Source organism: Corvus brachyrhynchos, unplaced genomic scaffold (assembly GCF_000691975.1).
Source record: "Corvus brachyrhynchos isolate BGI_N302 unplaced genomic scaffold, ASM69197v1 scaffold90, whole genome shotgun sequence".
NCBI classification, from domain to species: Eukaryota; Metazoa; Chordata; class Aves; order Passeriformes; family Corvidae; genus Corvus; species Corvus brachyrhynchos.
Genome location: NW_008236932.1, coordinates 2,360,773 through 2,375,023, shown reverse-complemented (window position 1 = coordinate 2,375,023; position 14,251 = coordinate 2,360,773). Strand labels below are relative to the sequence as shown.

Here is a 14,251-nt window from a genome sequence, read left to right as displayed (position 1 = left end):
CTTTTTTTCTTCTTTTTTCTTCTTTTTTCTTCTTTTTTCTGGACATGGCTTTTTAAGAGAGATTGTGGATATTGGTATAAAATTGGATTAAAGGTGCTTGTTAGAAAAACATCACAGGTACTGCCTCTGGTTTAACGAACTTAAGAACGTGGCAATGGTGAATGTTTTCGCTCCCCCCTACCTTGCCCCCTCTTTATTGAGTGACGTTATATCATGGTAACACCCAGACAAATACTTGACTTTCCCTCCTCACAGGACAACGTGGACGTGGACTGCAGGTTGTGAGCCTAGACACACCTAGGGGAGGAAGACAAGAGTTGAACTTAAGAGAGAGCCCAACGGAGATAAACGAATGTCCCCACATCTCCAAAGGAAAGTTCATCGGATTTTTACTCTAGAGATCTCATCTTCAGGATGTCATTGAACACTTCCACTGCAGGAAAAGGTGTGGATCCAAACGCAGTTGACACTTATGACAGTGGCGATGATTGGGAAATTGGTGTTGGGAATTTAATAATCGATTTGGACGCCGATTTGGAGAAGGACAGACAGAAATTTGAGATGAATAATTCTAATACCACCAGCAGCAGCAACACCAGCTCCAAGGATTGCGGGGGTCTGGCTTCCAGTGGGGCTAATGCTACCTCAGCCTTAGCTGATGGCCTAAAATTTGCTTCTGTTCAGCCCTCTGCTCCCCAGGGGAATTCCTCTCACAAAGAGACTAGCAAATCAAAAGTGAAAAGGAGTAAAACTTCTAAGGATGCTAATAAATCTCTGCCTTCTGCTGCCTTGTATGGGATTCCTGAGATCAGCAGTGCTGGCAAAAGGCAGGAAGTCCAAGGGCGCCCTGGAGAGGCAACTGGCATGAATTCAGCACTGGGTCAAAGCGTGAGCAGTAACCCAAACGGCAATAATAGCAACACCAGCAACACCACCACCATTGCCTCTTGTGGGAAAAACAAAGAGGAGAAACCAGGTAAAGCCCCAGGCAGCAGAGGCTCCAAGCGGGATAAGGATGCAGGAAAATCCAGGAAGGACAAGCAGCATGAACTGCAGCAGGGCCACCCCAACGGCAGTGGGGGTGGCAATAGCCAGCTTCCCTCTGGGCACCTCTATGGCTTTGGGGCCAAGGGAGGCAGTGGTGGAAGCAGCAGCCCCTTCCCCTGCACCTCCTCTGCTGTGGGGGAGGTGAGCAAAAGTACCCCGGATTCAGGGTTAATGGGGAACTCTATTTTGGTAAAGAAGGAAGAGGAGGAGGAGGAGAGCCACAGGCGAATCAAGAAATTGAAAACAGAAAAGGTAGGACAAAGCTCCTCTCCACCTCTTCTGTGTTTCCCCACGTCTATAATAAGTGTCCTGTGAGTGTCCCATGACCATATGTCTGGCTCCTCTGTCCTCTGCTGTGTATTTGTGACATGTGTATGTTCTTCCTCTTTTTTAAAAAAAAAAAAAACAAAAAAAAACCCAAAACAACCCACAGACCTCTTCCTTACGCGGACGACACCACGTTTCCAGTGTGCTGCTGTTCCTTGTGGTTTCCTCTCCCTGTCTTCACCTGGAGAATGTTTCTGTTTTGTCTGTTTGTTTTAATTGCGCTTGCCCAGAAGGAGAAAGGTAGAGAAGACCCTGACTGAGCTGTCCCCAGTTTTAGCAGAGAGCAGCGGTACCAGTGGGATGGCATGTGTTTGCATATGGGGGTGCATAGCTCAGGCTCCAGGTGCAGCAGGTCTTGTATGTGCTGACTGTCTTCCACAACATCAGCAGGCATCTGTGGCCATTCCTCTCCCAAAGTCTAAAGGAACCCCTCTCCTCTCTCTGACCCACTGCCTGGAGCTGAGATTGTGCTTGGGGGAGGAAACAGGAGCTATCGGCAGAGACCCAGGCTCTGCCGTTGCGCTTCGTGGAGACGCAGGATGCTTGTTGTGCTGGGGGGCTCCCGTGGCACTGTAGCCCAGAGGCCCCAGAAGCTGGTGTAGCGGCTGGGAGGAAGGAGCCAGCAGGCAGGCAGTGCCTCTTGTCTTCCTGGAAGGAGGATGCTGGGAGGAGGGAAATGCACCTTGTGTTGAGAAGCGTGTGTGCGAAACAGCTTTTGAAACAGAGGGGAGCAGTTTGTCTCCTGTCTTGGGGAGGTTTCCTCCTCTCTGAGCCAGGCTGCCTCTTGGATTTGAACTACTTGTTTGTTGAGTGGTTGAAATGTATGAAAGAAATCAGATGGGCGTGTGTGATTTTATTCCTTTCTATTACCTTATGAAGGATGCTTTCTGTATGAATAGATGGCCACTACTCTATTCTTCGGGAAGGGTGGAGTGAGACCTTGTTGTCTTGTCAACTGCTGGTTCAAGGATGTTCTGGTGTTGGTGGGAGTTCTGTTCCTAGGGCAGAAGGCATCTCCTGGGGGACCAGAGGGTGAGTGTTGGCCCAGGATTACAAGTATGATAAAATTCTACAGGTTGTTAAACGAAGACAACCTGCTCTGCCTGAAAAATAAAGGAAACCAACACCCTCCAAATGAACAGTCTCAGGGTGTTAGATTGTGACACTATTGTCAGATGTTGGTCTTAAATTACCTGCTTTTACAACTTCCCCCAGTGAACGTTCAGCGATGGGGCAACTTTTGGGTCGGTGTTAACTGTATGGTCTGCAAGTGTCTGGGAGGGCTGAAGGTCTCATGGAGGGGGGAGTTATATCTTTTTAGACTTGTTACCAGCTTTTTGTATTTCAGTCAAGAAGTTTTTGTAATTCTAAGTTGACTGGAGGATTAGATCTGTGTGTTTGTGACATCAGATATTTGTTAGTACTGGAAGACAATTCCAAGGGACTCTGTTAAAGGCAAGGAACAAATTAGATTTCATATTGTATGCATATTATTGCTTTTAAGATAGCATATCTATGGATGAATTTGAATGAGCCTTATGACCTTGTCTAAATGCAGATGAGAAAACCAGATTGCTGTGTAATTCATGTATATATGTTTGCACTTTGATTTATGAAAAGTGCTGTTCGCGGCAGAAGGTGTCTAAAAATCTCATGGTCTCTTTATTAACTTAGTACAGTAGGCATTTACTTCTGTTGCCAATAGTCTTCAAATTGCAGTTCTCTAATCTGTTTTAACTATCTAGATAAATTGCCCTAATCCGGTCTTCACAATGGCTGTGGTTAAAGAGTCAGAGCCATTTGATTGGATTCAGTGGCTGCCTGGAATGTGGGAGGAACTGCCCTTTTGCAACCCCCTTAGCCTTTTAATCTCTCAACCAAATGTTCACATTCAACAATTTTGTTTAGCTGGCAATCTGAACATTTCAGTATCTCAAAGGCTGCTGCCATGGCAACAGAGATTAGAGGGTGGTGTGGTTTCTCCCTTTTTTGTGTTCTTTCAACTCTCTAGTCACACAGGAAATTGTATGAAGAATCCATATACGTACGAGTAATTTTATGTGCAATGTAAATGGGATGGCATGCAAATTCAGAGCAAACGTGTATGGAGGAGTTCAGCGTTAGTGGCACACTCTGTGTGTTATAGATGTCACTCCAGGAGGAGGTCTGGAGCTTGCATTTCCAGCAACAGCCGCTGCTGTTGGCACACACCGACTTTAATACAGGCTTTGCACATCAGAGTCGTGCAGCCTTAGCCATTGTCTGGCACAATGGTGTGCTTGCTTGCTGTCTTAAGTAATGTCCCTTAGCGTTTTTCTTTGCCGAGAATGTTCCCTTTTAGACGAATAATAATAATGTAGCTTGTTGCTGATAATGGTTGATAACTTTAAGTCCAGCCAATGGCAATATTAGTAACACTCGAGTGTTTTGTGTTTGTTGTTCTGTTTTTGGTTTGGTTTGTTGGTTTTTTTTTCCCCCAAATGATTAACAGTCCTTGGAAAGAATTCTTTAAAGGTTTCAGATTCCTGAAGCGTTATTGCTTTGACTGTTTATACACTAGAATATATATGCCATGCTGACACAAAGCACCTTGTATCTGTAGCTAAATACATAATTTTCAGCCTGCATGTTGAAACCAATGTTCAGTTATCTTACTATTGTGCAAGACATGCCTCATGAATTTGGAAGTTTCCTCTTAGAATCAAATGAGTTCATGACTGCTGATTCAAAATCTACATGTTTTTATGTGTGGTGTGGAATATAATACTGCATTTGTTTACTATTTGTGAAAAGCTTGGAGCAGATTCCCAGGAGTTGTAGTCACTGTTTAGCTTTCACAGCATGCTTCAATTCTATTTTTAGTCTAATTATTATGTTTTCTTGCTGCAGAAAGTCATGTAAAACATGATAAATTGGATCTTATGAAGCCTAATTAAATCAATGACTGTGTTCTGCTGGCTCTTTTATGCAGAAACCACAAATATGTTGTAAAAGTCGCCACTCCCCTAATATGTGGATAAAGTCAAAGTATGCTGTAATTTTAAGATGTTTGAGCTATATTCGTGCAGTCCATTTTGTGGCTAAGCCACCAGTGACATGTCTGAATAAGTAGCTTTGACAGGTAGGCTAACCACTCCTAAGATTTTTGGTGTTAAAACCTGTCTCCATTTTCTGTTTCTCATCCATACTGTTTTTAGCACAGTTAGTGATTGTTTGTCAGCATGAACTTTTCATCTGTTTCAGCTAAGTTTTTTGTATTTTTAACAGCTGTTACATTGAAAATTGTTCAGAATAGCTGCAAAATTTTCTTTGTGTGCATTGTGAGGAGGTTTTGGAATTCAGTCAGTCATAATTTACTCTGAGATATGGGAAAACTGTATTTGGTGTGTGAAAATCAGTATGTTTACATGAAATTAATGCAGAAGATACAAAGTTGTAATCAGAAGGGATAAGTTACAGTTCTAAATGTATCAGTCTAGTGATACTTCAGGATTGACTTTTTCTCTTTTTTTAGCTTAGTGCTTCTCATTAAGACTTCATTTCACATTTGTAAATTGTCTTCAGCAAATTAACATGTTGGCTGGTATTATTTATTCACTTCTTTTGTTGTGTTTTAGTGTTAGGATTTGAGAGTGTTTTGTACGCCATCAGGACTCTCTGGATGAATTTTACCTATTGATGTAAATCATTTAAGTACATGCTTTGATTCATGATGTTATGGAGATATGCTCTTCATGTACTTTTCTTGCCGGCCTTGTGTGTAGTTTATTCACTGTGAAATAAAAGGGCAGGGAGGTCACTTGCTGTAATTAAAGAACAAAGTCTATTGTTGTTTGACAGCAAACTGTTTTGAAAGCTACATAAGGGATTTAGCTGTTAAAAACATTGATAAGTATGGGTGTCTAACAATAAGCACAACTCAAGGTTCTTAAAGTTCTGTAGTGCTGTCTAGTAGTGTGACGGTGCTTTTCGAGCTGGGTGAAGAGGTGTTGCCCTTTGGCCGAGGAAAGCTTTCTGTGTGAACCTACTGACCTCTGCCAATATGTATGACCAGATCTGCTATTGAATTCCTGTGCAAAGCAAGAGTTAGTGTAGCACAATGGAGGCTGGTCTAGAACATCTATCAAATGAAGTAGGGAAGCTGATAACCATACTCGGAACTACTGGAAAAATATTTCACCTTGGGCATTGGTAATTTTACAATTTTAATAACTTCATAAATACCCAGTAAAAAGGAAAGGATTGATTGTCCAGATGTCATGAGGTTAACCATGTTCTCCATGTTAAAGGGCTTTCCTGCAAGATTGTTTTAATTATAGCTATATAAAGACTTGTTTTTCCAAAGTAGCATTTTATAGTCCAATAAATGAAATGTATGTTAAAAGTGCTAAGCAAAATCTCCCGTAACCATAGAGGTGTTCAATAACCAGATTCAAGTAACATGGAAAGTACCATCTGTTTCTAGTTTTCAGCATAAGCCCAGGAATTGAATAGCTGAGATTTGCTCGTATTTTTCCTACTCTCTTTCTTTTTTTAATTATTATTATCATTATTTTAAAAAGTTCACCTGGCACTTTATAGAAGCTTTTTGAAATGCAATAATACAGGAGAGACTGTGAAAACACATGTTCGTACACACAGTTAACCAGTTCCACTTTCATTTAAAGAGATTTCCAGAAGCTCAGTCATTGAAGAATTTATAATAGTGAATCACCTCCTGCAGGCAAACACAATAAGGGTCAGTTCTTCAAAGGTCTTGCTATTGAGGTAGAACCTGATTTACTCTTTCCTTATGAAGTAAAAGGAAGGGAAAGCCCCCCCCCCAACAATAACAACTAAAAAATCCCACCCCAACCTCTCAAAGGATAACTTTAGCAAGCTCTTATCAGGCACTTAATTGCATATGATAAAACTATTGACTAAAATTTTCCATGCAGACTTTACTGCTGTTCAGGGAAGTGTTCTGGAATTGTTGATAGGGAGAAAATCACTCTTTTAAAGATAACTTGTTCTAAACTGATAGGCAATGAGATTCTTGGCTGTAGCCTATGAGCCCTGGATAAAACGCCATCCGGCCTTTGTTTGAGGTCTTTTACTAAAGCTAATGACTGGTCTTGTGCCGCCCTGAGATAAATGACATTATCTCTGAGTGGTCTGACAGGAAACAGACATGTTAATGGTGAAGCTGCGGGGAGGATCTGCTGTAGTTCTGACAAAAGAGTAAAGCTTGGACCCCTGGTTGTGATCATTAACACAGAATGCATTCCTTCATAATTGGAAGGCTATTTTATCGAACACAACGTAAATCATAAATCTGAAATGTGCAGGGTTTTTTGTGCGCTAAAACTGGTGCCTTCCCCCTCCCCTCCCCGCCGTATAAGAAATGGGTTATCTCCATAGTACTGACATTAGTGGGAGAGCCTGGGGTCTGCTTTCTGTTAACTGGACACATCCTTTGCACGTTGAATGCAGGTTCCCCTTTATGTGCCCTGTGATGTTGGGGAAGATGAAACAGGAAAGCCTTATAAATATGATTGCCTGACAAAAGATTTTGGGAATATGAAAACTATAAGCGACATCGAAATGAAAGCCACCTTTGAATTACCAAGTCTTAGTTACTGAACAACTGGAAAACAATGGTATGGCCAACTGAAGGTAATCCCCTCTTGATTGAACAATACCCTCTGCTTGCAGGCAGGTCCAAGGGTCAGAGCAGACCCTACTAGCTCAGCAGAAGGGGTCCAAAGAGTAGTTTTTAGAAGTTAAGATGTAACACTCTATGGTAATATAAGAACTCTTATAGGCTGTATGTAAATGCTATAGGATTTGTATCTTGTATTAGATTGGTTAGTGACAATTAGAATATTCAGTACAGAAGATGATTTATTGTATTGTAACCAGGACTTCACACACTCTTACTCTCTCTTACACACTCTTACTACTTCTTCTTCACTCTCATTCCTCTCGCTCTCCCTCTCTCTTTACTTACCCGCTTACTCTCTTGCTCTCTTGGGCCTGCTCCGAGCTGAGTCTGGCAGCTCTAAGCAGTGCCCCTGTACCCACGCCCTTTGCAATAAACCGCATGTTCCAAGATCTGATGTCAGAGATCTCTCGTCTCCATCCGTCCCGACCGTCCAACCCACCCAGGCACCTGCATGTGTTATCCATGTGATTTGCATTTCTAAGAGAATAAAATAACACCTGTGTTTCTTCACATCTTATGCTGTTATTGATACACGTGCTACTGAGCACGTTTTACAAGCATCGTCAGGAGTATCATTGCAGAAGTATTAACATTTCAGCTATCTCTTCACCCTTTCACCTTTACTCCCATTTTGGATAAGGACGTATATATCTTTTGGATTTCAGTCACCCACCTTTTTCAAAGCAAATATATTGCTTCTGCATCAGTTTGGGCAACTTTGTGTTATTTCCACATGGTCTGTATTTCTCAAATGTAGAATTCCCATTTTGAGTGGCATGTTCCAGATTTATTCCAGGGTAGACAGTTGAAATTGCTGAATGTAACCATGTTTCAGTCTCTCCTGCGGTCTGAGCTAAGATACTTTGTACAAATGATCCAACAACCAGGTTACTATTTTTATCATATGATTAACACTTTACCAGCTTTATATTGTACCTATATGACGTTCTACTTCACATGGTGATATATTGCTATGTTCTCTGAATGGCTGGAGAGATTGACTTCTTAACTGTGCTTCATTTTTTACAACAGAAATACATCTTCCCCTGAGTCCTCAGATAGGCTCACACCTGTGGATGCAGTGGCTTCAACTGAAGGGCTGGCCATACTTTTTGCTAAAAACTAGCATTTGTTTTAGTGTGTTTACATATCAAGGAATTATTTTTATTTCTTAACAAACAATCACAGAATATATATATATGGATATTTTTTAAAAAATATGGTCTGTACATAACATTTCCTGTTGGGTGAAAGACAGCAAAACGGTCTTCCATGAAAATTTCTGATGATGACATAATTGCAAAAAGTAAATACCTTTCTAAAAATCAGAAAAGTTAATTTTATATATATATATTTTTTCTTTTTCATAAACCTTTTTCTTTTTCTGTTTTTGTACCAGTGTTTCTGCCAGTGCAGCTCTTTTTTTCAGTGCAGCCTTTCACCAAAGTGAACAATAACACAATCTATCATTTTATAATTTGCTTAAAAATATGTTTGAAATGTGATAATTTTAATAAAGATAATTGCCAGTTGTTATAGGAGGACTTGAGGGGTTTTCCTAAAGGAGATTTTAAATCATGATTGTTTAAAATTATTATTACATTCTTGATTTAATACCACAATTTACTGAAGGAAATGAGTAGCCATTTGGGCAAAGAAGAAGGTCAGACAATGACTTTTGGTTGTGCTGTAGGATTTCAGTAAGCATTCTCTGTTGCACTTTCTCTTTTAACTCTTACAAAATGGTCTTGGCAATTGGAACAAAGCCTTTACATTTGAATGAAAGGTTGTAAAACTATTCAGAGCGACTTGACTGACAATCAAGTTCTTTGTAATATTTTTTTTCTGTTTTGAAAAAGCTGAGAGAAATATCAAGCTGTGGGAATAGGTAGTTTGCTCTGGCACCCCATCTACATGTACGCTTCCATAATATATACGCATATAAATATAAGACTACTTGATTAAACAATTCAAGTGAGCACGTAGGGCAAGTTGCATGCAATGAAGTAGGATTCATGTCTGTATATATAGGTTTTCCAGCCCTAGGGTCACTGTGGTGTTGATTAGATTTTCTGAAATCTTAAGCCAACTCTGCAAGTAAGAAAGGTGCATTTAGTGACAGATTTATAATCTTACTTTTACTGTAAGTTGACAAATACTGCTAAATCTCAAGGTGAAAAAATCAACTTCTCTAGCCTGTAATATCTATTGGGAATTAAATGTGAAGCTCTTTGTTTCACTAATTTTGAAGTGCAATTGTGCCATGTTCAGTTGTATGTCCTTTATGATAAATCTTCATCAACCACCTTCAGAAAAAAATGCCAAACATTTGGTTCCCTTATCTTCTCACAGTTTCTGAGTCTTCCTAGACTAAATCTCACTCTTGTGCACAAACCCAGCTTGGCTGAGGTGTTTGTCTCCAGAGAAACTCCACCAAATAATAATGGATGGAAAATGACCTCATGAGGATGTTTGAAGCATATGCCAATAATGGCATGTGAATGCAGTTTTTGCAGTCAAAAGAGCAAACTAAAATCTATTGATTGTGGTTACTCGGTGTTTTCAAAACACTAGCATTCGAGTTGTTGAATTGTCCTGTCATGTTAGCCAAGAAGCAGATGGCATAACACCACAGAAGTGTATTTTTACTTAAAGAAACTTTAGAGGTTTTGATGTGTTTTCTTTTCCTCTTATTTCCCCGATGGCTTCTTTTTATTGAAGAGTAACATGAGGAGACCTGGTAGCAATTTTATTGCTTTCCCATAACAGTTTAAAATAATAGGTTGGTCTTTGGTTGCCAGTCAAATTTCTACCAGTCAGTTTGATTCTGTTTTTTGTCATGTGGCAATGGAATATAAAAAGTGTATGTTTGTAGTTTACCCTCAGAAACTAGTTTTTTTCTCCATGCTTCAATTAGCAACAGAAGACTAAGCTTCAATTGGTCACACTTTCATAAACTCTGAGAGCTTGCTTTCTTCATTCTGATAAAAGAAAGTGCCAAGTTTAGGCTCTGTTTCCCAGGAAATTTTGAGGCACATCTGGCCTCTTTAACTGTGTTCACTAGACAGTTTGATTTTGCACACATTTAGTCATTTGCATTATCCATTGAATTAATTCAGGGGTTTTGTTAAGCCCATCCCCCCTGCAACACAAGTTCATGCTATTCAAATGCCACCTTTACTCATGAATTTCAGTGATGCTGTGCTCAACTGTGGTAGAAAGAGGTCTGTGGGTACCATAGTTGCTTGTTACGTAAGCACAGCTTTCATAATTTTCACCGCTTCCCTCACCCAGTAAGAAGAGTGAAAAGCAAACTGTAATCTCCTTTCTCATAGTGCGCAGGGCCAGACCAAATTATTTTTGGATTTCCTGTCACCTCCTTGGCTGATTTCTGTAGATGGCTTATGTTAAAAGCAACAATAATGTTTGAATTGGAAGGGTTTTGGTCTTTGGGTTTTCATTCTTCATGGAGAACTGTTTATTTGAGTGTGGTTCACCACACTACATGGATAGTACTATCAAATCTGTGCTTTATTATAGGCTTGTAGCAGTGAAGTAATGGCTGTATTTGCATGTTTCAGGGTTTCATGTTCTTGCCAATTCTTTCTTTTTGAAGGAGGGAAATGAAACTAGATCTGTATCTCTTCAACAAAAGGTAATAGTTAGAAGCAAATACAATTAGAAATGGACCACATTACTTCATTGAACTTTGTTTTGCTGGTAGGAGTTTTAAATCTGATTTAGTAAATATTGAGGGATTTGTTTAGTTAGCTTGCACTGACTACAAGGATCTAATATTCCAGGAATATTTATGGGTATAATGAATATATTTGACATTTAAGTTTTGATGGTTAATTTTTGCCCTGGGTTTAAGGTTAGGCACTATATGTTGTATTGCACCAGAGTTCTGAAATTTGAAGGAAAAATACTGCTGCATTTTGAGAACAATGAAGGTGGTTGTTCCACACCCAGTTTTACTGAAAACAAAAATTGATGTTCTTGCCCACTTCATCTAATAGTAAGGTGCAATATTATGTAATAGTGTTACTAGTTGCTGTTTAAGGAAATGGTTGTGTACACATATGTGTGCGTATGTATATCAGTACAGATATTCACATATATGCTGGAGGTGTGTGTATATATATGTATACACATACATGGACATACATACACAAGAAAAAAGAGCTGCTACTGTTTTATAAATACAGCAACTGAGTTTTGACTAATAGTTTTATTTACATTTCATGTCCAGATCTTTTAACAGTCTTTCCTGTGACGCTGCAATGGATGCCAAGCACTGAAGGAGAAAGCTAGCAGCTGTTTCCATTACAGCATTGGTACATTAGCCTCTGCACTTTATTTTCATTTTATGATCTCCTCCAACCTTTCCTAATTACCCCTTAAAAAGGCTTTTCCCCTTCTGCCTCTGATTTATCTGTCTGCAGGGTTCTGTGTTTTTCTTAGCTTTAAAAATGTAAAAATCTGTGTGGGTTGTTTTTTTTTTTTTTCCTAAGAGCTTAATGCTTTGACTCTTACCCACACTGAGCAAGGGCTTATCATCCTTTCTCCATTCAAGTAAGTAGTTCCTTGTGTTATGTCTCTGTAAGCCCTTACTTGAGATGAGTCCAGGTTGCAAAACAGGACCCACTGTGACCAATTTGATTATTCTTGTAACAGCTTGAGCCACTGTATGATTTACAGGTTTTTTTGCATGCCACCTGAATAGTGTTTTGTTCATTCTTGCTCTTTCCTTCGCCATCTCTCTGAAAATAATTGTTTCATGGCTGTATGCTCTTATTGCTGAGATATGACTGAAAACTGCATGAAGTACAGTGAAGCACATTCATTTTCATCTAGTACCCGTTTATTGCCTTGAGCACTGTAAATCTGTCAGCTCTTCACGATGCTTTCACCTCTTTCTTCATTTGCTCCAGCTTCTAGTTTGACAATGTTCCCCTGAGGCAGAATTCTAATCTGCTTCCAATTAGTTGCAAAATGTGACTCAAATTTCCACATTATGGCTGCTGTTTTACTTGCACGAACACATCTAGAAACAAATTAATGCTCTTGAATATTTATTTTTGAGCCTTCAGATTTACTCTAGGTGGAAAAGTTGCCAACTACATTCAAACTACGTCCAAGATTTATATTTTTTTCTCAAACTGAAATATTCCTTAAAGGTTTAAAATGCCTCTTAGTGCTTAATTTTCACAAACCGTTTTCAACTGGTTGGTAATTATTGAGGGTACATTGTATTGTGATAAATTAAACAAGTTTGCAATACACATAATTAGCGTTTAAATATGGATGGGATTGCTGTGTCAGTTTAGGATAAGAGGCATTTCTTTTCTGCAGGGCCAGCACAATCTTTTTCGGAACCTTTAAGTAGTTTTTTAGGACGAACATACATACTTGACACCTGTCTGACTGCCATCTATTATCTGCAACTTCAGAAGTTGTCATTTGGCTGAGGGGGAGGAAGAGACTCATTTGATCTCTGGTGAGTCTTAATAGGTACAGCTAATTAAAATCTTTTTGTGCGTCCTTTTGTAAGGATCTGCGCTTGTCTATGCATCCATATAGATGAGTGCATGGGTGTACATTTAAAATACGATCTCTAAATTAAGTTTCCAGGGTTTTCCTGTAGCGTTCATTTTCCTATGAGTAGCTGCAGTAGGAATATGTTGTATTCAATGGGGAAGAAGTCAAATTTTCTGTGGAGAGTGTGGAAATCAGGATTAAAACACCGAGGAGAGGACTGGAATCTAATGGGAGTCTGAAGTTCATTCCTTATTCAGGCAAAACTAGCATGAGAGGCTCCATGACAATTCTGCTCTATTGCCCATCCACCTCTAATGCCTTACATCTGAAGTTGCCTATATAGAGAAACACAGAGTATTTAATTCAAATATACCAGTAGCTGAACTTGTAGGTGAAAATCTTGAGAGGAGATTAGCACTCTAAAGCCTGGCAGATTGATGTCAGCAGTTGTAATAGACTTTAAATAGGCTTGCAGAATTTCATTGGAAGTATATTGCTGAAATTGAAATAGCTAAGTACCTGTCATTTCTAAATGATATTTACACCTGTAAATTTATCTTTCCATTTACAATACTTTACTTATTTAAAGTATTAAGTATTAAAAACATACAGGCATGTTTTTAAAAAAAAAATTTAATTGTCTTTACTGTCCTGCGTTGAGGTGGTAGCCTGCTATTCCTGTGTTATATGTAGAAACATGTCCGTGAAAGCATATATACGCATGCTGTGTTCTGGTTTTAATCCCTGAGAACTTATTTTCCAGAAAGAAAAAAACTTAAAAATAGAGATAAAGCAAAATTATCTCAATGTTATTTTATTTTCTCTTGAGTCATGAGTGACTTTTAACTGCAGAGATGAAAAAGCTAACGTTATTTATTTCTCTGAAGGTTTCACTTACTCTAGTAGACTCCTGTGATTCACAATGTCATTCTATAAAGAAACAGTATTTGCAAACATTGTGAAATGCTGCAGCAGCATGGCATTTTTTTTTCTCATACAATATCAAAGTACTTGAGGTTCAGCTTTGTAGCCATGGTGAATCACAGTTCCTGTGATTGTCAGTTGTTGATAAAAAGTACACAGACAATTAAAATTCAAGTGAAATGCATGTATTTGTAGCTTAGAATAACTGACTTAAAGACATGCAGAGTGAATAACCAGGCCAGTACATGAAAAACCTCCTCCACCATATCCACGCGTATGTGTACACATATATAAACATGCAATCACACATTATTAATTTTTCAGGCAAAAACCACAGTACTTCAGAGAAGCATTAAATGCTTTTGTTGATAGCTTATAGTTTTATAAACTCTAAATGAGCTTATTGCCTTTTAACCAGCACTAAATAATAGAAGAACCTATGAGCCTCCACATTGGACAGCAGCCAAGCAGCCAAAGAAAGAGAGGGTAAAAAAAAAAAAAAAAAAAAAGAGAATGGCTTAATTGTAGAGCAAATCATTTGTTTACAGATTAAGAACTATTTGGTAGCTAAATCCTATGGACAAGGTGGTGAAAGAATGAGGCACTAAGGTACAGGAAATAAGCTTTATATTTTGTGCCCAAGTCCTGCTATTTTTGCCGCCTCCTAAAGTAGAGGAGGCAGGGAAAAAATGAGTTGTTTAACAGCAA

The 14,251-nt window shown here is 39.0% G+C and overlaps 1 protein-coding gene across 2 annotated transcripts in view; it reads left to right on the top strand.

The window, feature by feature from the left end:
- Positions 1–343: 343 nt before the first annotated feature.
- Positions 344–14,251, top strand: part of ZNF608 (zinc finger protein 608) — an 80,520-nt gene continuing 66,612 nt past the window's right edge. For both annotated transcript variants that reach the window (XM_017728312.1, XM_017728313.1), the window contains exon 1: positions 344–1,299. In XM_017728312.1, coding sequence (XP_017583801.1) covers positions 415–1,299 — 885 coding nt within the window. In that variant the 5' untranslated portion in view covers positions 344–414. The remainder of the gene's footprint in view (positions 1,300–14,251) is intronic.